The following is a 27,091-nucleotide window of genomic DNA, read 5'->3' on the forward strand; positions in this document are numbered from 1 at the left end:
CAGAGAAGGGGGGTGGCGATGAGGGCAGCGCCGGGTCGTGATCTGTCTTACAGATTAGGGACAGAATTGGCACCGTGCTCTTTTTTAGCCAATTCGCAATCTTTAGACTGAGAAGGAGAGGGAAAGAAGCTTGGGGGGGGGGAGAGAGTGGGGGGGGGGAGAGACGGAAAGGCCTATGCATTTCATAGTTAGGAAAGTGAATACTGTGTCTGATCCAGTTATTAATATTTACATTACATATTTGCATTATATAGTAGTCTATATTGTCTATTATACACACCGGGATCATTAGATGTATTTAGTAATTGTTTTAAATAACGGTACATTCATTACGATTCACATCGGCCACACGTCGGGATGGAACACGCCCGAACGAAGACGTCGACAGGGAAGATGGATTGTTGTTAACAATCGCAGGATCGTGAGAGATGACGAGGCCTTCATCCAGCAGTGGATAGATCGTGGCCGCTGACCATCAGCGGAAACATTCTTTTGAGTGCCATGTTTTGTTTGTAGTTGCAGAGCGCAGAGCCAAGAGGCCTCAGGCTGCAGCTGCTGTTCGTGTGTATTGTGTGGAGGTAAATTCAGGAGTTTCTGGCTGAAATGATCACGGGGAGTTCGTTACTTACACGTCAGGCTTTAGCCAGCGGTAACAAAACAAAACCCCCAAAATCAATTCGACATTCCTATGGCGGGGGACAAGTAGATCCATAAAACAGCCGCTGGTGGCTTTCCACAAAATGGTACTCGTTTTATCAACCTTGCAGCCTTCCAAACGCGAGCCATGCACTCAACCCGCTAGTTACATGACTGCATGATGATACATACCGTATGCTACTTACTCGCAGTAAGAAGGCGGACTTGAAACATTGCCTCATATTAAATCTGACTGCGTGTTGTTGTTGTTGTTATCATTACGTGTCAGGATTGTGAGAGATCACGGGAGCTTGGGGAATCCTTTCTCCAGCAGTGGATTGAACGCGGCTGGTGATGAGTAACCCTCGTTAGCTTTTTGAGGAGTGGGTGCAAGACTATAAATAACAAAACAACTCAACGCATGCCATCATTAACACCGTCCTAAAGAGGAAACGATGCAGAATAGGCGACGTTTCGGGCAATGGCCCTTTATATTGTGAATCTTTGAAGGCAGTAGTTATTGGCGAATGCAGTGTATTGCTTTAAAGCAATACAATATTTTATTGCTTCTTAGCACGTTATTGCTTTTACAGCAATACAACATTGTACTGTATTGCTATTCAGCAATGCACAATAGTATTGTATAGAATATTGTATCGGTTTAAAGCAAAAATTTCACCGTGCTTGTGCACCACTGCCAACGCTGCGGTATCCACCGAATCATCTCCTTAACAGAAATCACCACCAGATCCATCCCTCCGCAACGACGAAGGGGCATGATCGTAAAACCTCCTGAAAACGAGTCACGAGACTCTTGTGGCGATGGTGATTATGACGTCGGTGGACACATAGAGGGCCATTTTTGTTCAATTATTTTATTACTTTTGTAAATCTCTGTCTTGAGAACGTTGTACGTTCCATCGCCCCCCCGCCCTGATAAATAATGAAATGACTCTGGCTTCACTTGGCCCCGTCCGGGCTTGTGGTGTGTGAGAGTTGCCGGCGGACACGAACGCCCGCGTGCGTGTTGGGCCTGGGACGCGGCTGGAGCTCTTCCCGCGTCTGTGTTGAGCAGCCGGGTAGCGTGGTGGCGTGAGAACGTCTGTGACCGCCGTGTGAACGCGCACACTCGGGCGAGTCGTAGGCGGAGGGAGGGCGGCGTCCCGCCTTGAGTTGTTTGATGAAGTGAAACCCAGTGCCGGATTAAGCGGGGGCCTGTAGCATATGTTATAAAGGGGCCCTATATAAAAAACGAAATATGAAAATACATAATTGTTTTAACTTGCATAGTAAAGTAATTGTATTTTTTCACTTGCTATACAGCCAGGTAATACGACAAATTGCTAACCTTAAACACCCAGTCGTTCATAAAAGTTGAAGGCCGTATAGTACTATAGTAATAGAGCAAGTGCAGAATCACTGAACTGGAATTGATAGCTTGAAAGCATTTAGCGCGGGGCCCTTGAAAGTGCGGGGCCCGTAGCATATGTAGCTACTTGTGCTACGAGGCTAATCCGGCACTGGTGAAACCCTTTTGCTCGTGCGCAGTTTGCTGCACCTCGACTCGCGTCGACTGCAAATGTATGAAGGTCTTGGCACCGTTGTCTGTCAAGCCACGTGGGTGTCCGTGTCACCGTGCTTCACCGGCGCTGATCAGTGCGGCGCGTGGGGGCTCGAGACGAGGACAGATGTAGAGATATATGTTTGTTTGTATGAATTCACTCGCCACTGATGGTGGCCGTGGACGGGAATCGAAATCATGTTTTTTTTTCTCATTGTTGTTGCTATGTTCGTGAACCACCGCTCCACCACATTTTGTATAAATGAATGCAACGTTGCATCGCAGAGATAATATATTATACACATTATACAGTCCACACTCCTTGATTTGAGTCGAGAGTGGAGAGGAGTGAGCTGGGGTGTTATTGGTGGCGCTTCGCTCATGTCGGTGCTTAATTTAAGCCGGTGCAGGGTCGGAAAGCTGCTCGGGGAATTATTGTTGGAACCCAGCCACATCCGTCTCACCATATGTTGGTCCTTCCGACGATTATGGAATATACAGGGTACTATTTTATAGGATTATTTTTGGACATGCGTGGCTTGTGCTCTAGTGGTAGTACCTTACACCGATAAATTCCCCCGAGTAGCGTTCCTGAGAAATGAAGCCCGGGTAATTTAGGAAACGTAGTGTTCATAGTAGCTCCAAAAATAAGACTTGTACAGCAAATAAGACACGGACGATGAGATTTTTTTTCTTACAAAATCTTTAAAGGATATTAAAGATACATAAACATTCAAACAGCCTCTAACCGCCTTTTGTAAAATCATCTTAATGTACAGCCAGGGTTCATAAGCCACACGGAACACAGAAAGGAAAACAGCAAGACATACAACAAAGACACCCTCGTATATCCTTAGACTTTTTGGGACAAGTGCTGTTAGCGAGCACCTATGAAGGCCGACACGGCACACGAGGGGGGGGGGTGGCTAACACCACGCGAGGCCGCCTTTGTCTCCCCAGTGGCGATGCTTACACACGGCACCAGGTACTCATTTGAGGCTGCGTCGACCTAGATTAGCGCCAAGACCGATTCACGTATTCGCCACTGTGATTGGACGTGAGCGGGAATCGAACTCGGATAGCCGGGCTCATAGTGCAGCGCGCTAACCACCGCACTACCGCTCCCCATGCACTCACAGACACACGTCCACACTGACACACACTCATAGACGAGTGTAGATGTAGGCTAAGAAGCGAAAATCCATCTAGACGGTGCTACGCCCGCGTGACACACTCACACAAGAGAAGCTGGGAGCTTTGCATAGCAATACGCAGCATTTTCGACGCACACCTTCGATGCAGCTGACCACGTGCTCCCACGCACACACAAAGACAAAGACCCCCCGTGTAGCCTTGGCAGACTTTTTGGGACAAGTGCTGTTAGCGAGCACTTCTAAAGGCCGGCACGGGACACGAGGGGTGGGTGGCCAACACCACGCCCGGCCGCCTTTGTCTCCCTAGTGGCGATGTTTACTACACACTGCACCAGGTACTCACTTGAGACTGAGTCGACCTAGGGGAGGGGCCCAGGACCGGTTCAAACATTCGCCACTGTTACTGATCGCGAGCGGGAATCGTACTCGGGTCGCGCGCGTTTGCAGCGCAGCGCGCTAACCACTGCGCCACCACTCCCCACGCACAGACGCGCAAGCCGGTCACGTCGGCTGAGTCGGTCAGTGAATCTCACAGTTACGCGAGACTCGCGTGTGTAACTCGGTCTGCGCCGAGAGCACAATTTACCCGTACCTCCAATGGTCGCCCCGCGTGTGCGTAAAGCACCGTCGGCTCTACAGCGATGGGGAACTGAAGGAGAAGAGGCTTCTGGCTTTAGTGCAAACTAAAGGCATCGGTGATAGACAACGCTACGACTGTACATCTTTGGACAAAACTCATTAACACCCTGTCGGCTACGTATTTCAATATACACTTAGATAGATATACCCTGTGTGTAGACGCGCGTCTGGGGGAAATGAGAGAGGCATTTGCTTTGACTAAAAGATGCGAGTTATATGCACACACTCGTGCGCGCACGTCGTGCACGCGTCTAGTAACACTATAAAAAAAAATAACAACAATAAATCGTCTTGGTTCTTTCGGTAAAGTCACGTAGAAGGGAAATAATAAAATAATAAAAATAAAACATTATAAAATACAATTCTGACGACGTTTCGGCCACAACGCAAGCAGCCGTCCTCAGGTGAAGATCAGGGCTGTCGGAAAGACAGCGTCTGAAGGAACACCACCAAGCTTGGCAGCGTATATTTAAGCTATTTAAGACTTTACCGAAAGAACCAAGCAGATGAATCCCTGCAGTCACGAAAGCTTTAAATCGAAACAACAATAAAGTTACTAACTACATTCATTAAACAAAACAATCATTTCTTTTGTACCCTGTCTCGTTCCCTGAATGAAGATTTAAAGTTACTCGACAACAACAACAACAACAAAAAGTCGCAATCATAGAACAACAACAGCAACAACAAACGACGCTTCTTGCGTCGTGTGCGGATGACACTCTCCCCTCCCGGGTCGCTGGCGTCGCGCGAGTCCTCCTCTTGGGACTCGGCGAAGCTCAGACATCGTGTAAACACTCGCGCGGCGTAGACTAGAACTAGAACTAGAAAGCTCTCACGCGCAGGGCAGTCGAGGTAATACGCGTTGTGGAACAACCTTAGCCGACAACGATAACAACAACAACAACAACAATGATAATTCACGTCGTTACAGAGCGGCGTTGCAAGGGATGTAACAGTCGCACCCCTAGCCCGCATTCAAACGCGTTCATGTAAATCAGTCCAACGCGCCCTGTAAGCTTTCGCGTGTTGTCCGAAACGGGCCGACACAAAGACAAAGATCCCTCCCCCCCAGTATAGCCTCAACAGACTGTAGGAGCAGGGCCGACACACGCACACACGCACGCACATCGCATCGCCTTTGCGACTCTTTCGCAGCTGTTGGTGATGGATGAAGTATCGATGTTTTTGTCGTCAAAATCAGACGATTATAAACATTTACCCGTACGCGATTATTCGGGGGAGGAGGGGAGGGGGTTGGGGAGTACGGGGTCATACGGTAGTGACAAGGTTTTCCCCGTTGATGCAAGTTGATTGATAACGTCTGTGCATTGTGTGCCACGGCAGACTCAAGCGACGCAAGAGAAATACAAAACCGGTGAATTTAGGGATCGCCTCGCCATCAACGCAAACACACCTCCACTCGGGCTGTAGGAGGGGGAGCAGAGATCAGCCTCACACAGGGTACCACTTAAGCTGTAGCCCGTATCATCATGGGATCTCCTTGCCAGTACCAAAATATACTAATAGGGGTTTTCCCCTTTTTTCTGGCAACAAAACTGACACCTTTTGCAAGGAATCATGCTTACATTAACCACAATACCTGCAGTCAAATGCAAACAAAAAACAATACTCTGATAATTTATGCATTGTCTTTGAAACTGATTGGTCCACACCAGAGACAGCTTTCTATGGACTGCAGGTATTGTGGTTAATGTAAGCATGATTCTTTGCAAAAGGTGTCAGTTTTGTTTTGTTGCCAGAAAAAAGGGGAAAACCCCTATTAGTACTGTAGCCCGTAGTTTCAGCCGAGTTCGATTCCGATCACCGGTTCATGCGGGGAGTTGTTTACTCGTTCACGACCCGACGCACCCATCCCGCGTTCCGCAAAATAGTTATTGCCTCTATTCTTCGTTAAGATAAATCATCCGGTTTATAATACTGTCTCGCTACCGCACGCCGGCACAAGTGGCTCACAATAGAATAACACTTTAAGGTATTGTCAGCTAAACTCAACAAATAATGGTGTTCGTATCGAGTGGGAAGAATTTAGCAGGAAAATAAATCATTGCAGCAGCAGCAGCATAAACAACCCTCCCTCCATTCGGAGCATAACGGTCCGTTCACTGCGCGTTGTTCTGAATGCTGGGCCGACGTTTCGCCCCACGTGCCCGAAGCATTTTCAGGAACTTTGTTTCACGCGGCACGGACCGATGTACAAACACATCACGGAGCTGTACACAGCGCAACCGCGAAAAGCCTTCGCGGTGGTGACGAGGTGGACACACGGAATTCATAGCGCAATTCACTCGGTACCATTCAAGCAAGACGCCACACAAACCACACATAAGCTCGTCTCTTGTAGTTCCGTTACTAAGCCGCGTGTCTGACAATGTACTGTATGTATGTTGAACTTCTTTCGCACCGTACGTAGCCAACTGTGCGAATCGGAGGCGCGGGGGGGGGGGCAAAACAAGTTTTAAGCAATGTTTGTAAGCTCCGCCAGTGATAATAAGAATCACGTAATAATCTAAAGCCACGGTTCAGCTCCAGACTTAAATCAACGGTGGTGACGTAACGTTATTCACGCCCACGGCCGTGCATTTGAATTCCACGCCATTGCAGTTGGCCTCGCTAAAGTTCGTGACGGCAGTAAGCTGAACGAAAGTTTCTTCACAACCTCGCGTCGGGCAGCCTGACACGCAGAGAGCAGGGGACAGTCTGCGCAGCTGCACGGGAAGAGCTGCGTGTGTTGCTGTATTCTTCCCGTCAATCACCCTGGTGATCGATGTTGCGATGCAAGCTCAGCTACCCCCCCCCCCCCCGCTTCTTCTCCCCTCGCCCTCCCCTTGGGTTCCCCACCTAATTTTTGACATCAGCTCGACAAATTCGTCGATAACGCTACACTGAAAATATGCGTAAACCCGGCGACGTTTCGGGCGATAGCCCTTCTTCATATAGCACTCCGCCTTGACTCTTGATGAGATCCGACTTTACGCGTTGATTCATTGTTGTGCGATCGTGTCACCTCGAGGGTTCATCATCTATCCATTCCTCCAACAAGTTTCAGGGTCTCTTCTGATTATAATATCCATCGAATCGTATCGCCTGTCTAACGGGTGCGACGTGGCCCGCACATGGCCGCACATGAAGCTCAACTCGAATCGACATGAGCTCAACGCCTGAGTCAACATAACACTGGACATCTCAAATAGGAAAACAATATGTAATAGGCGACGTTTCGGGATCAGCGTAGAGATAAAGACCCCCCGTATAGCCTTAACCCAAAAAACCCTCTGTTTTGGATGATATTTGTCGCGAAAGCCTACGTGTTAAACCTAACAAACTGTTGGGGAATGCGCTGTTAGCGAGCACATTTGCAGGCCAGCACCACCCCAATAGCGATGTTTACACACCTCACCAGGCACTCGCTTGAGGCTGAATCGACCTAGAGAAGGCCCAGGTCCGGTTCAGAAAATCGTCACCGGTGTTGACCGTGAGCTGGAATCGAACTCGGGCGCCAGGATCGTAGCGCAGCGCGCTAACCGCTGCACCACCGCTCCCCATAGCAAAGATGATCCCATACCCAACAACCGCCATTCGCCACCGAGTGACGGTGACGTCACCACAGCGTCTGTGCCAGGTTACGTGCACGCATATATAAAGATCCCACACACACGCAGACACAAGATCGGGAATATGGCAGTGGCCAAACGTTTCCAATGGAGGCCCCTCCTGAAACACAGTCTTGAGACTCGGTGAGGCTTTTGTGGGTAAAGGAAATAACACAGCAATGCATATTATTATTTTTACTATTCATATGACAAGTGGTAGTTTACTGACACCAGTGTGATTATCTAGAACGCGTGCTCACTGAGATGTCCCCAAGGATGTGTCCGTGACGTCACCCACCACGGCGCTTGTGCCAGGCTATGTGCACTCGACTATGTACAAATCGTACACACGACTGCACTGCTCACAAACCACTCGGTCCCCTGGCAGTCATCTCCATCGTTTAGTTTGTTGTTCTTTCTTCCCGCCCTTCCGATTAGCGCGGTTGGCTACGTACGGTGCGAAAGAGGTCCAACGTTCATCTACACCTCTCTCCATCGTGAACTGCTTAGCACGAGTAGGCCCGACTTAAACGCTACAGTCAATGAAACCACTGGTACACTTCTGTGATCCTATACTTTTAGCATTATCTTTATTCCCATAAAACACATTTTGACCTCTTCTCGCAAATAAGATTTAAATTGCTGATTCGAGGGAACTCATATGATGACTAACAAGTCAATTCAAAGAGATGATCTGGATGGAAAAAAAAACACACACACAAAATGCTTGTTTTCATTCAATTATAAATTGATGGATATTCGGGCTCGTTTCCCGAAACATCGGAGCGCCGTCTCTACAGCCGCGACCACGAGCAGCCGATTAATTGTCCCAATAATCCGATTGGTAAAGTGTTTAAATATAAATACCTCGACGCCTATGCCCACATACTTTATTCGCTCTCGTTAAAAGTCAATGATCACCACACCCTGTTATCATTTGCACACTACCCTGTCATTCGCCCTTTGACTGCACGCGTGCACTGTGCGCGTGCGTGCGTGCTGTCCGCGTCATCCGTCGCGCGTGCACCCACGAAGCGGTCGACATCGTCGCCAACCTCCCCGCTCCTCACGCCGAGTTCCAGGGAGGTCGCTCTTGGCTCGTGAACGTCTCGGCGGCGCTCTCACAGACCACGTGGAGAGTACAGGTTGTCCGTACAGAAGGTGGGGGGGGGGGGGTTCATGTAGACTGTAGAGGTATGGTGGGTAGAGGGTAGGGGGCGGTGCATGGGGAGGATGGAGTTGGGGGAGCATGCACCCTAGCGCGTCCACCCGTCAGGGCGAGGCGTCATCAGCCGGTGGCTCCGAGGCCGGCGAACGACTCGGCGAGGATCCCTCGGAGGAGGCCGCGGACGAGACGGAAGGTCCAGTAGCAGCAGCAGCAGCAGCAGCTGCAGCAGCGGATGCGATGGGAGACGCGAGCGCCTGCAGGCTGTGGCCCTCCTTCTCTCGCTTCTTCTGCTTCATGCGCCGGTTCTGGAACCAGATCTTCACCTGGGTCTCGTTGAGCTGCAGCGCGGCGGCGATCTCGACGCGGCGCGCGCGCGTCAGGTACTTGTTGAAGTGGAACTCCTTCTCCAGCTCCGTCAGCTGCTTGGTGCTGAAGTTGGTCCGCTGGGTCGCGATGCCTCCGCCCATCGCGAGGCCGTTGTTGCCCCCGCCGATGCTCAGTCCGACTCCGCCGCCTCCGGCTCCTCCCGAGCCGCACGGCAGGGCTCCCACTTGCGCGCAGCTCATGTCGCCGATCCTCGCTGCGCGTGGAGACGACGGCCGCGCAGCATTTTCGGACGACAAAAGACACAACGGGCGTACACGTGGCGGTGAAGTGTAACGCAGGCACGCGTGAGCTCAGCATCAGTGTACACGATCAACGTGGGGACGAGCCAACACGCGCTCAATAACACAGCCAATACTCGAGGCCCCATACACAGTCGTCGCGACACAAATCATGCAGTCGTTCATCACGCGAGTCGCACCTTCAAGTCACTCGACGCGCGATGTCACACAACTCATGCCGCCACTAAAAACACAACTCATGCACATGCGACACGACTCGCTCAGCCACTCACTCCGCACCTCGCACACGGAACTCAGCACTCAACGACATCAGCGCCCCCCCCCCCATCATTCATTCCACGCAAAAGAACGTCACTGGTCATTGCTCAGGACGGAACTGCAATGAGATGTCCACCCAATTACTCGTCCGCTATATTAGTCATCATCACGAGTTGTGGGCAATACACCGTCGGACGAAGAGCCCTCTCCCCCATACTACTGCCGACTCTATTAAGGACGCTTTTTCGCGCGAGCACACTCAAGTCGCGTGTCGCCTGCCACATTCGGTTAATAATTGACGGGGGGGGAGGAGGGGGGTGATGATGGGCGGGGGGGGGCAGTGGAGAGCGGACACGGCAAGTAATTACGGGGGTCGTCGTCGCTGCTTCGTACGAAGTCTCTGTGGCGATCAGAGGGCGCGGAGAGGATGACCCGTGTGCTCCCGTCTGGGCAAATTAAAGTCGCCCCCCCCCCCTTCGCTGTTGGTTGGGGGGGGCCGGGATGGAGTTCGGGTGAAATGTCGCTGGACGCGGTGGTCGCGGTGGTTGATTAACTGGCGCGGTCGCCACGTGCGCATCATCTGTCTGAGCTCGTTCATTGAGAGACCCCGTGTTGTGAAACTGAGCAATCGAGATAGGCCCTGGTGGTGATGGTGGTGACGGGTTTCACGTGGTTTACGCGGGCCAGAACGATGCTGGGGGTGGCGATGATTTTTTGTCACTTGCTTTAGAGGAGGCCCTAACGATTATGGTGGTCGTGGTGATGGTGTTGATCATTTGTGTCTCGTGTTTTAGGTAAGGCCCTAACGATGACGGTGGCGGTGATGATGGCCGTAATGGTGATTGTGTTCCCGTGTTTCTAACGCTGGTGTGAAACGATATAATCTGCAGATTTAAAAAAAACACTTTGCCAATCGCAGTCGTTTCATTTCGCAGTCGTTAGTAAAATGACTGATTAATCGTTGCGTGTGTTAACTCGCCAAAGCTTCGGCAAATGACCCTTGCCCAGTGAAAATATGGCTGGATTATATATAGGCGCGAACGCATTAGCGCGCGCGTACTACACACACACGAGCGCGCGTCGCATTAACATTCTGAAATGGCTGACTCATTATGCATAATGGAAGCGCTTGCCATTTCGCTTGTGTCTAGAGAGCACACGGCACACACGCTCACGTCGTACATGCTTACAGCGAGCTCTCAATTTGGCTCTTATGCGTGTATGTTTTTCTTTAACGAATAAAATGTTAAACGGGTGAAAAATAATTGTGCCGTATGGCTCTCCGTGCTTAAAGTTTTGCAGTGGCACGGCACTTGCTGGCGTATCAGTAAATATAGGCGCGGCTTTATGCCGCGCACCAATTTCACCCAACATGATTTACTAATGGAAACGTTTTCTGAACGCACTCAGTACAGTGTATAAATGTATACATACTTTCGTATGGAAGTGCAGGTTATGTATAAGTTCAGCGTGAATATTATTAGAAAGCCACTGGAGCAATGCACTTTTAAATCAAAATCGAAATTATTTTTGCCTTTAGTTTGTTGTCCATTCCCACGCACCTCCAATTAGCATTGGTAACACAAAGTTTAAAACAAACAAACAAAATGAATGTCCTCCGTCCCCGTGTGTTGCACTATCAATGTAAACGCGTTCCTAAAACGAAAACGCGCAAAGTGGCGGTCACGTGCCACGATTACACGTCTGACGTTTGCCCTGTAAATTGTTGCTCAAAATAAATCCGCTTTCGCGGATCTATTTAAAGTGGGGGCCGCAACGCATCCATTAGGGGGGTAAATTGTAACCCGCTCTCAATAACTAATGTTATATAGAATTTCTGACAAGCGCGTGATTTATGACTGCACAGGCGACACATGGCTCTCAAAAAGGCGGCCATTGATGAAATATTTACAGGGCCGCACGGGCAACTTTCACGCTTAAATTCGTTAAATACAAATAATAAATGTTGTTATTACATAATAATAATAAAGATGTATTATTTTTGTAATATATAGAGAGGTTCTCACTCGGCACGCATAATCACTTGCGCCGTTGTCTCAGCCGTTGTAATATAAAAGACACGCGCCGCTTGTGTGAAGCTAACATGTAAATATATGTCACGCGACTTGTCGATTACAACATCAGGCGCCCGAGGACGGTTCGTACAAAACGAGCACTCATTTTGTGTCGTGCCTTTTGTTATTGTTGTTCGCGTTTAATATTAAACACGAGACTCATGCTTTCATGGGAATGCATGCAAACAAAATAAATAATTACTAAGACATCGACTTTTTGTCAGCGGTTTGATCCATCGATGCTGGGCGGGAGGAGGGGGGGGGTTGGGTTGGGGAGGTATAATCATAAATCAATGCGAGAAAGCACAACGGCGCAACAACTTCCATGCGAACCACTCCCTCCTGCACGAACTCTTCACGAAGACAAAGATCCCCCGCGCAGCCTCAACAGACTGTAAGGGGTAAAGGGCTATTAGCGAGTCGCACTTGTGGGTTGCCGGCACGGCACATACAAGGGGGTGAGTGGGTGGGTGGCCAGCACCACGCCCGGCCGCCTTTGTCTGCCACGGTCACGATGTTTACACGCCGCACCAAGTACTCATTTGAGGCTAAGTCGAACTAGCGGAGGCCCAGAACCGGTTTCAGATAATCGTCGACTGGAGTTGGTCGTGAGCGGGGAATCGAACTCGGGTCGCCGGGTTCGTAGCGCAGCGCGCTAACCATTGCACCACCGCTCCCCACGAACTCTTCCCACACACACCACCACTGCAGTTCCTCGGAGGCGACAATTGGAGCCTGTTGCGCGCTCGACGCCTTCTCAAAAAAATGGAGCATTGCCCGAAACGCCAGTTTGCTGTTGATTATACAGTCGTATTATTTTATATACATATATGAATAGATTTTGTTAGTGGCGCTGCAGGAGAGGTGGATTCGTGGAGAAGGAGTCAGGCAGACGTCAGTGCACCGAGGAGTGGTGGGGCTATTTCGCCTGACAATTTAAACAACAAGTGCCAAGAACACGGCCTTATTAAACGTGTCACGATGTTTCCAGGAACAGCTCTCCAATCCACGCCTCAAAAATTAAAATCACGGACATCGCCTGAAAGTTTATGTTTCACGCGGCAGTCGCCATTCAGATGGAAACAACGACTTGGGGGGAGGCTTTCATTCGGAAATCTGATCACGGCGATTGATAATAATAATACTAATGATTATAACGATGATTGATGACGTTGATGATAATAAAGCTGTGGTGGTGGTGATGGTGATGATGATGAAACAGGCAGCCGGAACATTCCCGCAGCAGTCGATGAGATTGCGTGAGCACTGCATGGGGAGAAGTTTGCATTTTTTGAGCATCTCAACTTTTGCCCGACACCTCTGTCAGAGAGTTGCAGGAAACATTTACAAATCGCGCGAAACATCCACGCTCGAACCGTCCGCATTCCCTTCAACCCTCCGTGATGAACGGCGGCGGTTGATTGACTTACAGAGCCAATTTGTGCATCAATATCATTGTTACTATTGTGCAGAGTTCGTCATTGTATTTAAATCAAGCGGCAATAAAAGTTGTGGTGTGCGCTGGACGAGCAGAGTAGAAACATAATCGTAAATAATCATCCCCCGGGGGAGGTGTGATTATTGTTTGATGTGTGCACGTGAGCGCGGTCGTAAACATCTAAGCAGCCAGAAAATAATAACATTACAAGCGATTATATATTATATATATTTGTGTGTGCGTGTGAAGCATAATTTAACGCTGCACTTGCAAAGTACAATCCAGGGCATATCATATTATGCACAAGTGTGCATATATCGTTTATGGGAAGCAACTTTGTATCGTTACGTAGAGTGAATGAATGAGTGTGCATTGCTGTAGGTCATTATCGTTAGCACAACTTTTTTCGGTACTAAAAACAGAGATATTCCCCTGGCTCCGCGTATAGCCTTGGCAGACCGCTGGGGCAAGTGCTGTTAGCGAGCACCTATGAAGGCCGGCACGGCACTCGAGGTGGGTGGGTGGCCAGCACCACGCCCGGCCGCATTTGTCTCCCCCAGTGATGATGGGGTTTTTTTTACACACCGCAGAAGGTACTCATTAGAGACTGGGTTGACTAAGGGAGAAGGCTAGGACCGGTTAAAATAATCGTTACTGATGGTGGCCGTGAGCGGGAATCGAACTCGGGAGTCCGCCGGGTTCGTAGCACAGCGCGCTAACCGCAACACCACCGCCCCCCCTCTCCACAAATACATACACACACATATACACACATACACACATATACGACACACACACATATATACAGTACACACATATACGAACATCACCACTCTTTAAAAAAAAACACGCACATTAGAGTCGAATCATCATCGATCAGTGGGGCATAAATAACGGCACAAAGCAGTTGCGAGAGATACATCATCCAAGCGAACGAACGAGGATGGATGAATGAATGAGCACGTTTGACCTGAAACTCATTCAATCGCGCTCACGACTCCACAATGCCCCCCCCCCCCACCAAGCTGTAGTAATCTCGTATGCTCTCCGCCACGTGCAGCGGAATGGATGCGTGTCGGATCCCATGAACTCACGTAAACACCTACACATTTCACCTGTTTTCGGCGGATTTCTCTTAACTCGCATCCACTCGAACGTGCAGTGCGAAGGCGCCGTGGGCTCCGACGCATTCGGCGACCCGTGCTGCTGATGCTGCTGCTGCTGCTGATGATGATGCTGAGTGTGCGACACAGGGCCCGCTTGCTGCAGACAGCAGCTGGCGAGCGGCTGAAGATCGCCGAGGTCTGGAGCCTGCAGCGAGTCGTGGTGGAACGCCGAGGCGCCGTAGCCACCGCCGAGCGAGCCGTGCGTCGCCTGCAACCCGCTCACGGCTCCGCCAACGCCAACGCCACCGCCGCCGCCGCCGAAGTCGGCCCCCTGCGAGCAGTAGACCCCGTAACTCGCCGCCCCCGCGTACGCTTGGCCGGGCGAATAGCACCCCGAGTTCGTCGCGGGGGCGTACGAGCCAGTGAAGGTGAAGTTGTGCGGCTGGTAGCCACTCTGTTGATGCTGCTGCGGCTGCGGCTGCTGCTGCTGATGCTCATTCTGCTGTTGATGGTGGTGGTGATGATGATGAGGGTGGTGATGGTGGTGGTGGTGATGGTTGTGGTAGCGCCCTTCCCCATCGCCCACGACGCCGACGCCGCCGCTCGCCGCAGCGCTCACGGCGCACGACTGGAAGGGAGCGAGGCACGGGTCCCCAGCGGCAGCCGCAGCGAACGAGCGAGGGTTGAAGCCGCCCGCCTCGCCGCCGCCACCGCAGAATGACGAATACTCCAGGAAACTCATGGCCGCATTGTCCATCTGTCTGCGCAAAGTGGCCCCCGTGAGCCCCACGGCTCGCGCTCGCTGGCCCTCCCGGAGCAGCCGAGTGAACGCGAGCGAAGCTCGACACGGACAGCCACAAAAACGCCGCTCCACGTGTCTGCACGCATCCAATGGGATGCAACCCCTCGCCGCCGCTGACGTTTGATGGATGGGTCGGCTTCGCCTTGCCAGGCGGAGCAAATCCTATATTTTCCGATCGCCTAGGCCGGCTCCATTGCGAGAGTGCGCGCGGGGTTTTTTTGTTTGTTTGTTGTTTGTTGTTGTTGTTGGCGCGTGTGGCTAAAACGGCACAGGGTCATAAACTACTGCGTGAGCGCGTGCGTGGACACCTCTCGCTCTCTGGGAATGGCACGAGAAAGCGATTTATAAGCTGTGCTCAAAGGAAGGTAAGAGGCCGACGGCATGAGGACTCAAAGTGAAGTGATTAACGAAATGGTGTAAAAAATAAATCTACAAGGTTTTCCGGCCGGCCGGGCTACCGTGGTTGCCTGCTGCTCCTGTTATTATTGTTGTTGTTGGTGACTTAACCCTAGCCGGCTTCGAATGTATCTCGGCCTGGGTTTTTATTCCATGGCATTTGCCGTGAGTGCAGGGTTGTAAATGTGTTCGTTTGAACTTTTCCTGCCCCCGAGCAAAGTATTTTCGAATCGCATCGCCGTGCGCGTGGCTGCAGTTAAAATAGTTGAGAGAGTTTCCCTGTCCCAGTCTTCAGACGCTGCTTCATTCACACGCTCAACAAATTAATCGTTAGTTTTACACGTAGGAGGCTTTTCGCGACCAATATCATTCATGATAGAGTTTTTATTTATTTTTGGGGGTTAGATCGCGTAAATATATGAATGTGTCGTTAAAACCCGCCACCACCCGACACAGCCAACTGGTAAGGGTTGTCACGTAAGTTAGTTGCTACAAGCTAGTTGTAATTACTGGCGAAACGTCGTACTTAGATGGTAAATGTTGTGGCTTGGCTCTCCAACACACCGGTTAGTGCTGTACTAGTACACTACACAATACACTACACTATACACTACACTATACACTACACTACTATATACTACACTACTATACACTACACTACTATACAATACACAATACACTACACTACTATACACTACACTACTATACACTACACACTAGTGCTGTACTAGTGACGAATTGGCCACGTTCTGTTTACGTGACAACCCTTACTAGTTGGCCGTGTCGGGTGGTAGCGGGTTTTAACGACACATTTATTTATTTACGCGATCTAACAAAAAAAAAACCCCTCTATCATGAAATTATTCGTTGCTATTATTATGATGAGTACAACTGCCCCTGTATCGCTTCCCCGTCAAAGCTGCCAGCCGTTTAAGTGAAGATTATTTCAGCGCGACTCTGCTTTCGTACGTTTTAAGCACCTCCTTGAGTGATGTTTCGCGTGCATTCGATTTGAATTCGTGAGTGATTGCATAGAGGCTGTTGCGATTCTACTTTAGCACGCTAATTGCCACGATGTCTCACCACGTAAGGTACATTCACCAAGGCAAGGGGTCCTCCTGGAGCAACGCTTCCCAGCTGCATTAGATTATTAGCACGTGTGTTCCATAGGCCTCGGCGTATCACAGACTATAAACACACAACACAGACACAACATTGAACACAGAGGAGAAGTCATCGTTATTTAACTTTTTGAAAGTTCTTCTTGGTTCTTTCGGTAAAGTCACGTAGAATGGAAACAATAAAAATAATAAAATAAAACATAATAAAATAATTGTCACGACGTTTCGGCCACAACGCAAGCAGCCGTCATCAGGTGAAGACCAGGTCTGTCGGGGAGACAGCGTCGTGAGAATGATTTTATTATGTTTTATTTTTATTGTTTCTATTCTACATGACTTTACCGAAAGAACCAAGAAGATGAATCCCTGCAGTCACGAAAGCTTTAAATCGAAATTTTCGAAAGTTGTTCAGAGGGTGGCGGGGAGGGTGGGGGGGCGGGCTAACCTGTGGGTACTGCACTCAATGAGTTCCGCCTCAATGCTCAATTGTGTCATCACGTGGTTCGTGGTGAGAACCTACTCGTCCCGTGACTCTTAAAGATCAGCCTCCACGGAATTCGCATTGCGCTCTCACTGGAAGTAATTTGTCTCATTGAAACCCTCCCCGTTCTCCTTTGTTGTATTTATTTTTATGATTTTGTATTAACCCCCCCCAAGTGTTGTTTTGTTCCGGTGGCGTGTATAGGACTTTCGCAGTAGGATGAATGGTGACGCATTGCACGTGTTACGCATACACACGGAATAGATAGACATGGCAGCTGTTAACCAACCATGCACAGGAAGCTCCTCTGTATATATTATAAGCGTGTATAATGTAAGCACGATTGCTATAGTTTGCTTCATAGCCTTTATTTCGAAAGTAATTCAACCCGTAATAAAAGTGTGATGACTATTTTACGTTACACAAGACATTGGCCGCAACGTCAACTTCACATAACGCATGCGCATCTTAGTACAATCACAACAATGAACAGCCCCCTTTGGCAATTCCACTGCCGGATGAAGGCTTCGTCGTTCACGCCTTACATTCACGGAGGGATTGTTGTTTGACCATACTTCACCACGCTGGTCAGGAATGCAGGTTGGCCCAGGGCCCGTTCGGATGTCGCCCTACACATATTTACACCGTGCTACGCAGTGTTGCACACGCGTCTAAGTATTTGATTAACGCAGGGAATACATGGTCGTGAAAGTGGATCGCATAATTGCACAACACATACCTGTGCACGTGAGAAGCGAGTCTTCATGTACCATGTACGTAGTGGCCTAAATACGTATTTGTTGTGTAATTACGTGATCCACTTTCACGACCATGTATTCCCTGCGTAAATCAAATACTTAGACATCTAAGAATAATACAACACGTGTTCATTGATATAATGGAAATGAAAACATTCCAATTAATAGTATACAGTATGCACGAAGAATAATTGTTCACTTACTTATCATTTGCATATTTGGAAGAGACAGAGAGGAAGTCTCGTGTATTCTATTGCATCGTTAGTTCATAATAAACCCGGTGCAGACGCTTCGGGGGTAAGTGGGCAAATGACGAATGACAAATGGGTGTTGTAGAAAAGGATAAACTAACATCGGGTTAGACATTAACTGACCAGATAGTGCCTCGTTTAACGACGCTTCTGACCACCCACACAATGCATGGTTAAACGTCACTCGCGTCGTAAATACGAGCGCAATAGATCATCGCAAGTACCGTATAGGTGCCGTGATGATGGCACAGTGGTTTAGCAGGAGTCTATAAACTGGGAATTCGATTCACCGGCCACGGATAACATCAGCTGTGAATTGGTGTCTGGAACTCATCCTGGAGAAAGGTGAAACCCTCTCCCCTTCCCCACGCCCCAACTTCATACCCGAGCCTTTGTTAAGTCGCACTGACCAGCGTGGTGAAGTATGGTCAAATATCCCCGCCCGCCCGCCCCACGTGACTTGCACGGCGCGGAGAGGTCCTAATGAAGCAATAGATTCACAAAGGGGCTGCACAGCATCATCATCATCACCACTTTATAAATTGTTGAGAGTGTTTTTTTTTACATTGGCTGCCTATGCTGTCTGTGCTGCACTCTATACACTCTATTCCTCTATTCATATTAAGAGCATTGAGAGACAAGAAAGGCCCAACCCGAGTGAGAATAGCTGGATGATAGGAGAAAACGGATTAAATGTTGTAGAAATAAAAACGAAACAGTCCGGTTTAATAATACGAATTAAACAAAAACATCTCACTGAGCGACGATTTGTCAAACCGCCAAGCTGCCTCTGCACCCGGCCAAAGCGACAACACGTTGTTGTCACTTTGGCCATGCCATGATGCTACGTCGCAGCTGTTTGTCACAAAAAGTTACGTCGGATACGCGGAACATGAAAGAAAGCCGCACAGGCGTGCGATATCTACTTTAGACGTGTACAGCACCTTTGTGAATCTACTGTTACGCCCTCCCCCCCCCGCCCATCGGCGTGTGTGGGTCTATGTGACCATACTTCACCACGCTGTTCGATACGGGTTGGTTGGTGAAGGCGCAGAGCATCGGCGCGAAAGCCTAAAAGTCCTGTGCAACTGCATTGTCGTCTGCTGCCCCACCACCACGTGGCCGCGCACTCTACAGCACCCCTTGTGTGCGTGCTAGGCGTGGTGGTGGCCCATCGAAGCACAAACCAGGCGCAATCCCGCTGAGCGTACGATGCTTCGACAAAGATTTGGTGGCGCATCCGGGGCGATTTGACTCATAGGGCGATGCGGGTCTACGATTAGCGTCCGCGAGAACACGTGGCATGCGCGAGTTAACTTACTTCGAGTGCACTTCTCAATCAAGATCGCATCTTGTGTGAATGTCCGTCGCACTCCCGTTGTCAATTTGACCGCAGTAACCACCGCGTTGTGCCATCCCCACCGCCCCCCACGCCACCCCTGGTCGGCCGTGTTGTTATTCACTGCTGGATGAAGACCTCCCCACGTGGTCGCCCATCCATCACGGTGTGCTTGCGATGCCTGCGCGATCCATCTCGCTGCACCGCGAAGAGAGGCCTCGATCTTGTCGATCCATCTCTCCACGGTGGTCGTCCTCTCGGACCTGGCCTCATCCTTTCATTGGTCTCCGTTCGCACACGGCCTTGTCCAACCGAACCGTCGTCCAGATGTGTCCGCACTCTCTTTGCCACACTTTGTTTGCATCAAGTTAACAAGGTGCCCATTCATTGTAGCCTGACACATTACGGCGGTGACGTAGCACCAGCGGTGGCGCGGTCATCGATTAATTTTGTTGTTGTTGTTGCAGAAGTTCGCGGTTCGAATCCGGCCGTCCGCCCTGGTTTACTGCTTGCATGTTCTTCTTGGTTCTTTCGGTAAAGTCACGTAGAAGGGAAGTAATAAAATAATAAAAATAAAACATAATAATATGTTATTATGTTATTAATAATATGTTATTATGTTTTTATTAATAATATTTTATTATGTTTTTATTTTTATTATTTTATTACTTCCCTTCTACGTGACTTTACCGAAAGAACCAAGAAGATAAATCCCTGCAGTCACGAAAGCTTTAAATCAAAATCTATGCTTGCATGTTGTGTTCACCCGCATTACCGCGAACGTTATAGATCGCCTCGCATCGTTGGACGTGAGGAGGCCGTTGTGTGTCCGGCGTCATGATCCAACATTGTTTAGTTTTGCCACATTCTAAAAAAAACTACCCAGCAATATGATTCCATTGGGATTACACGCGCGCACACACATGCGAGTGTTGCCGCTCCTTCTGTGAAACTCCTGCGCACTCGGTTTGAGACAGCAGAGGCTTTGCCTTCGCGGAGAGCCTTTCCCGACAGAATGACAGCGCGGAACACCACGTGAGCTCGATAATTAATGTCGCCATTCGCATTGCCGTGCACCGAATTCAACCACGAGGCTGTGACAACAGTGAGACACACAGACGTACACACAGAATAACACATCGACAACGATCCCCCGGAGAGCACCTCGACCGTTTGGGCCAAGAGCTGTTAGCGAGCACCTATTATGGCCGGCACGTCACACGAAGGCGGCGGTTTCGATATCACCACACCCGCCCGCCTTTGTCTTCCTAGTGCTAATGTGTATTACACACCGCAACAGGTACTAACTTAAGGCTGAGTGGACCTAGGCGAGGCCCGGGATCGGTGCAGATATTTGTCACCGATGTTGGCAGTGAGCGGGAATCGAACTCGGTTCAAAGCGCAGTGAGCAGACCACTGCATTACCGCTCCCCACTTAGCATATTCATGCATGACTACACACGCACAGCAAATACAAAGATCCCCCGTGTAGCCTTAACAGACTGTTGGGGCAAGTGCTGTGAGCGAGCACCTATGAAGGCCGGCACGGTACACGAGGGGGTGGGTGGCCAACACCACGCCCGGCCGCCTTTGTCTCCCTCGTGCTGATACTCACACACCAGGCACTCATGTAATGCTGAGTCGACCTAGGGGAGGCCCACATACACTAATGCTGTTTACACGTGTGGGACGAACGCCAACCACAAATGCCATACTTGTTACTGACAGATGGCAGCGGCGTAGAGGAGAGAGGGATGGGGGGTGGGGGGGTGGAACTTAATCCAGCAGTGGACTGAGCATGCCTGGTCACGACGACGATGGCATCAAGGGCGCATGCGAGTCAAGATTGCGGCCGACAATCTTGACTCGATGTTTCCCGCACTTCCGATGAACACGGTTGGCCACGTACGGTGCGAAAGAAGTTCAACGTACATATTTTTTGCTGTCGCCTCGTAACTGCTCGTCATTTTTTGCCTGCTGGCCATCGAACAAACACCGGTGGTCACCACGCTTTCAGATGCGCTTATGGGGCCGTCTGGAACGCTCTTCCTTCCGATATTAAGAAGCCACTGGAGCTGTGCACTTTTAAATAGAGATTGAAAAATAATTTTAGATTTGAAGCTTTCGTGACTGCAAGGAATCATATTCTTGGGTTTTTTTCGGTAAAGTCACGTAGGTAAAAAATGTAAATTAATAAAAGTAAATTGAAAATAAAATAAAAATCACGACGTTTCGGAGGCAACACAAATAAACGTCGTGATTTTAATTTTATTTTTATTTTATTAATTTTAATTTTAATTTTTTACCTACGTGACTTTACCGAAAACTGATTTTTGCGTGTGTTAGTTTGCTGTCGTTCCCGTTCAACAGTTCAACATACATACGCGCTATCTACTACATTACTTATTTATCGATGAAATTATAAATGTTGTTGTTGTTGTTTTAGTCTTCGGGTTGTTTGTTTTTATCCACGAGGGCGAGAGAGAGAGAGAGACAGACTCGATGGTTCCGTTTCACACGGGAGCCTGGCAAGGGCGCCCGAAGTGAATGGGGTTTGTCCAGATGCGGCGACGTCACAGCGGCAGCAGCAGCAGCAGCAGCGGCAACAGCAGCCCCTGTCGAGGAAGCGGCTATCAAAATAAATAAATAACAACCCCCCCGCCCCCCCCCCCCAACGGGTGACAGTGATTGAGCGATGTTAGTAAAATCCACGATTCTAGAAGTTGTGTCGATTCCGAGCAACGATTTCAATTCCGATTATTTCGGTGCGGCAGTGGATATAGACCACGACTTACAAAAATGAATGATGACGAATCCCTCATCAGGTAGAATTGTACAAGGGCTAGCAAATGTAAACTTTTAACTCGTATCTAAAGCATATTTTAACTCGCGAATCTAAAGAACGCATTGCGCTGTGAGTCGAAATGCAGCGAGTGATCTGTAGTCGTACAGGGTGGCCCAAAAGTTAAGACACATTAGAGTTAGTATATTTCACGTAGGGTTATTGTTTTATATTTCTTCAAAATTCAATCTGCCTTTTATTAACATTCATGCATGATGCATGAATTCTCTTTTGAAATTAATTCATGATGTTTTGGAAGGTTACAGGCGTGACCCGCTCATACTGGACAGAGGTGAATAAGAAGCTTCATAGCTCACCGGATTCCTCCAGTCTAAATAAAGATTCTGATTCCGATAAACGTGTCAAGATTCGGGGTGTCATCTTTGAACATTCATCAATTATGTTTCGTCTCACTTGTTCTCGGTTCTTCATGGTCGAGTTTTGTAAACGACGGGTTTGAGATGACCTCCACTGGGATAAGAAGAAAAATAAATAATAATAACAATTCAAATATAAACTTGAAAAACATTTGTTTTTTTAAATGTTAAAATCAATTAAATAACCCTATGTGTTGTGATTTTTAGACCACCCTGTACGCGTATACATAGCATCTGTAATGTTGCGAACATAAGACTACCGATGTTATACGCAGTATATAGGTTAGATTAAGGGATGATGCTGTGGTGTAACGGGTAGCGCACTCAGAAATTGCAATCGAGATGTCTCTGGTTCAACTCCTGGCGCGGCAGCTGTAACAAAGAACGCCACCAACTTAGCGCTCTTTGAAGGCATCTCTCTCTCTCTCTCGACATCCCTCCAGTGGAGACCCCTAGCGTCGTCAGTGACGTGGGCACGAAATTGCAGGGCTGCACCTTAACGTGTGCGATCTATAAACACGTAAGTATCAGACACAATAGATTCCTACAAAACACGATTCGATGCGCGTACTACAAGCGTGTGAATCGGTTTCAATCAGCGAGTCGATTCAGTCCTCAGCTCCGTGACTTCACCGTAGAGTAATAACTTTTTTACGAATTAAAAGTTTACATTTGCTAACCCTTGTACAATTCTGCCTGATTAGGGATTTGTCATCATTTCTAGATTTGAAGCTTTCGCGACTGCAAGGATTCATATTCTTAGCTTTTTTCGTTAAAGTCACGTAGGTACAAAATTTAAATTAATAAAAGTGAAATAAAAATAAAATAAAATCACGACGTTTCGGAGGCAACACAAGCTTCCGTCTTCAGGTGGAACCGTCACAGCTGTATTACTTCATCAAGTGATAGCTGTATCACTTGATCAAGTGATACAGCTATCGTGCTGTGACGGTTCCACCTGAAGACGGAAGCTTGTGTTGCCTCGGAAACGTCGTGATTTTTATTCTATTTGTATTTTTTTAATTTTACTTTTATTAATTTTTTTTACCTACGTGACTTTACCGAAAAAACCTAAGAATATTCGTCATCATCATCATTCATTTTCGTGAGCCGTGGTCCATCCACTGCTGGATGGAAGGGCCAACCCTACCCCGTCGCCAATCCGCCACCGTCCTGCAACGGCTCAATGATATGACGCTCCTGCTCCCACGTTCTCGTCTCATCGCTCCGTCTCCGCAGTGGTTGTCCTTCGTTGCGGGCCTACATCTTGTGTTAGATCATTTGAGGGAGACGGGCAGGCGCGCGCACACGCGTGGGACACAATGCAAGGTAAACAGACTCCATCGGGCTGCTGTCTGCACCGAAGATGATGACAGCTGCTGCTTGAATCTTCTTCTTCCTCTTTCGTACACCTGGACGTAGATGCAGAGCCACGACTACGATGTCTCATTCAGATGGTCAAGCCCAGACAATCGCGTCAGGAGCAGCGGAGTGTCTCGTCGCTGTGACGTCTCCATATTTGTGGATCTGGAAGTGCGTCTTTGTAGGTTGCACGTTCTGTTCGGCGTGACCACAGTCGCACACGGGAGAGTTTGAAACGGTCCGTTCGTGTATCAAGGATGCCGCATCTACTGCCGTGGTTTGTGCGGATGCGGTTCAGGGTGGACCATGAGCTTCGGGGAAGATCAAAACCGCAGGGAGCTTCTGCGTTGCGTCTTTCACAAGGTGTTTGTGTGTGTGTGTGAGAGTTATTTTGAGCCCCATTCAGCTTTGCGTGATGGTGATGATAAATCACGTGCAGTGCCCACGTTTTGCTCTCGAACTGGCAACCCCGGAGAGGACGTGCCACAAATACACCTTGAGGAAACGGTCAAATACCAGGGGGTCTTCTGCATTGGGTGCTTGCATGACAAAACAATACCGTATTGTCCCGCTTATAAGATGCACCTTTTTTTGAAAACCCTGTATCTTAAAGCAAACTTTGGCGGCGCGTTATTATATCTCGGTGGGTGTGCTCGTGACCACAATTGTAAAACGTTATCGGGCACCCTGCAAGAGCTTGCGGAAGGCGGGGCGAGCGTCTTTCTTTCCGCAGCGTCTCGTAATTCGCAGGGGGCTGTGCTGGTTGTGTGTGCGGAATACAACTACAACGTGACCAAGTTTGCGTCCCAGAATGTCCGTACCCTACTGAAATAAAGCGGCCCTACGTTCGTAAACATGTAATTTACGGGTCTAAATAAACTCCCGAGTGATGTTTAATACGTGCCCTTTGTTTATTCATGATTGTACATGAACTACGAAAAGTCCACACATGCATTGGACAGCATACGCATATCATGTATATTGCTGTCATTTGCAACCCTTTATCTACCCACTGCTGGATGACTCGCACAATCCACCCTCCACCCTACCCTCCCCGTCCATTGGCAGTGTCGGTTGGTTGACCATACTTCACCACGCTGGTCAGTGCGGGTGTCGGTGAATGTTGCAAGGCGGAGGTTGGAACGGAGGGGCCCGGTACAATCTACCCAAGCGCCGCGAGCCACGTGACAAGCCACCACGTTGCGCTATCATTCGTGGCCAAGGCCCCTTCTCTGAAAAAATAGCTCCATAGCTCAGTGGGCCTAACATCGTACAATAAACAAAATACGTCGTTTATAGTTGAGTTCATATACAGTTGTCTGTGTGATTGTTTATGAAGTTGTTGAGCCAGCTGGGCCAGGATTGGGGACAAAATAAAACACCGGAGCCCATTTTTCACCCAGGCAAATGGAGAGCACAGACCAAGAGTTTCTCTCGTAACATTAAAACTAACACCACCATATCTCAAGAATCACAGTTAAGAAACAAACAAACATAGATGTAGTATTGAAAACAATAATTAAATTGACATGTTTCAAAACTTAAAAACAATGGTCGGTGTGGATACGCTGCACCGGACGCTCGCAGCCGATGACTTTTCGTTAACAATGACCGGTCCTGGGCCGCCCCTAAGTAGACTCGGCCTGAAATGAGTACCTCGCGCGGTGTGTAGTAAACATCGCCACTGGGGGAGACAAAGGCGGCCGGGCGTAGTTGTCGCCACCCACCCCACCCCCCGTGCCGTGCCGGTCTTTATAGGTGCGAGCAGCACTTTCCCCCTAGAGTGTGTCAGAGGCTATACGGGGATTATTTCTGGGTGTTTTTTTTGTGTTGTTGTGGTCATGCTTCTGTTTGTTTCAGGATGCGTGCATGACCCTTGCATTGAGCATTGGCGGGGAGGTGGGAAGGAGCTGCTTTTCCTGATAACCAAAGATACGACGCCGCTGACGTCCTGCCCACCATTGTACTGCCATGTGAATGAACACTTGGCCAATTCGGTCACCGTTCGTGGTCAACAACAACAACAATGACGACGACGACAATAACAACAATCGAATAACGTTCCCCAAGACGTACACGTAACCGTGGCTCTCGAACAAGGTGCTACGAATTTTTCCGAGATTTTCTTTTTTCCAAAGCGCCCAAACGACCCCGTCGTGGGCTGCCGGTCTCCCCATGCATACCAGGTGCTATAGGTGCGCTACATTTTTCGACAGTAGAGGGCAGTAACGGCCACGCTCATTGTTGTAATTCTAATATTCCTACGACTATGACACCCCCCAGCTTCCACGCCTCCCTCCGCGCGCCTACACCAACAACCCGCACTGACCAGCGTGGTGAAGTATGGTCAATTAACCACCACGTTCCCCACACGGCGTTGGCGGGGTGGGGGGCTCTCTCACCTAGCAGTGGATCGACACTGGCGCGTCGCCTGTACGTGCACCGTGCGAGAACTGACTAAAGGTTGTTATCGTTTTTCAACGCTGAGCAGCCCCCTAGCATCATTGAACTTATCCTATGACAGGTGAAAGAGGTCATCACAAGCGACGGCCGTTGACGTCACCACACACCGCCATCGCTTCCTTCCGTCTGCTCGATGTCCCCAGCCGATGACACGTGGTGTGATAAGCGTGTCCGCATAGCCACGGCAACTTACCAAACAACTGTCGGCTCCACTATTTTTCACAGTTATATTTCTCATTGCTAAAAACAATAAAAATATATCTTCCATAGCCACTGCCCTTTCAAAGTGACGGCGCTGTAGCATGCAGTTCGAATGTAATAGCAAAACTATATTTACATTAATATAGCGTCTAAACACAATAAACGAGTTTATCTGCAGCGTGTTTTTATACATCTCACTATGTTCTAAGAACTGCTTGTTGTGTTTAGTTTGTTGTCCTTCCCCCGCACCTTATATTAGCACGGTTGGCTACGTACGGTGCGAAAGAAGTTCAACATACATACAAGCATAACCCTGAAAAGGATCAGTTTTAATATCGGACTCATCGTCTTCAAGAATCTTCATGGACTCGCCCCAGCCTCCCTCTCCCCTCTCATCTCACTCTACTCCCCTGCACACACTCT

The 27,091-nt window shown here is 49.0% G+C and overlaps 1 protein-coding gene across 1 annotated transcript; it reads right to left on the bottom strand.

Moving 5' to 3' along the window:
• Positions 1-8,180: 8,180 nt before the first annotated feature.
• Positions 8,181-15,084, bottom strand: LOC144720963 (homeobox protein Hox-A1-like). Its single transcript, XM_078598186.1, has 2 exons — positions 14,285-15,084; positions 8,181-9,352 (listed from the first exon to the last, which is right to left on the bottom strand). The coding sequence occupies exons 1-2, from the start codon at positions 15,030-15,032 to the stop codon at positions 8,877-8,879; spliced, it is 1,224 nt and encodes a 407-aa protein (XP_078454312.1). The 5' UTR covers positions 15,033-15,084; the 3' UTR covers positions 8,181-8,876.
• Between the last annotated feature and the right edge of the window lie 12,007 nt (positions 15,085-27,091).

The sequence above is a fragment of the Lampetra planeri genome, chromosome 10 (genome assembly GCF_965212315.1).
Source record: "Lampetra planeri chromosome 10, kcLamPlan1.2.h2, whole genome shotgun sequence".
Classification (NCBI taxonomy): Eukaryota; Metazoa; Chordata; class Hyperoartia; order Petromyzontiformes; family Petromyzontidae; genus Lampetra; species Lampetra planeri.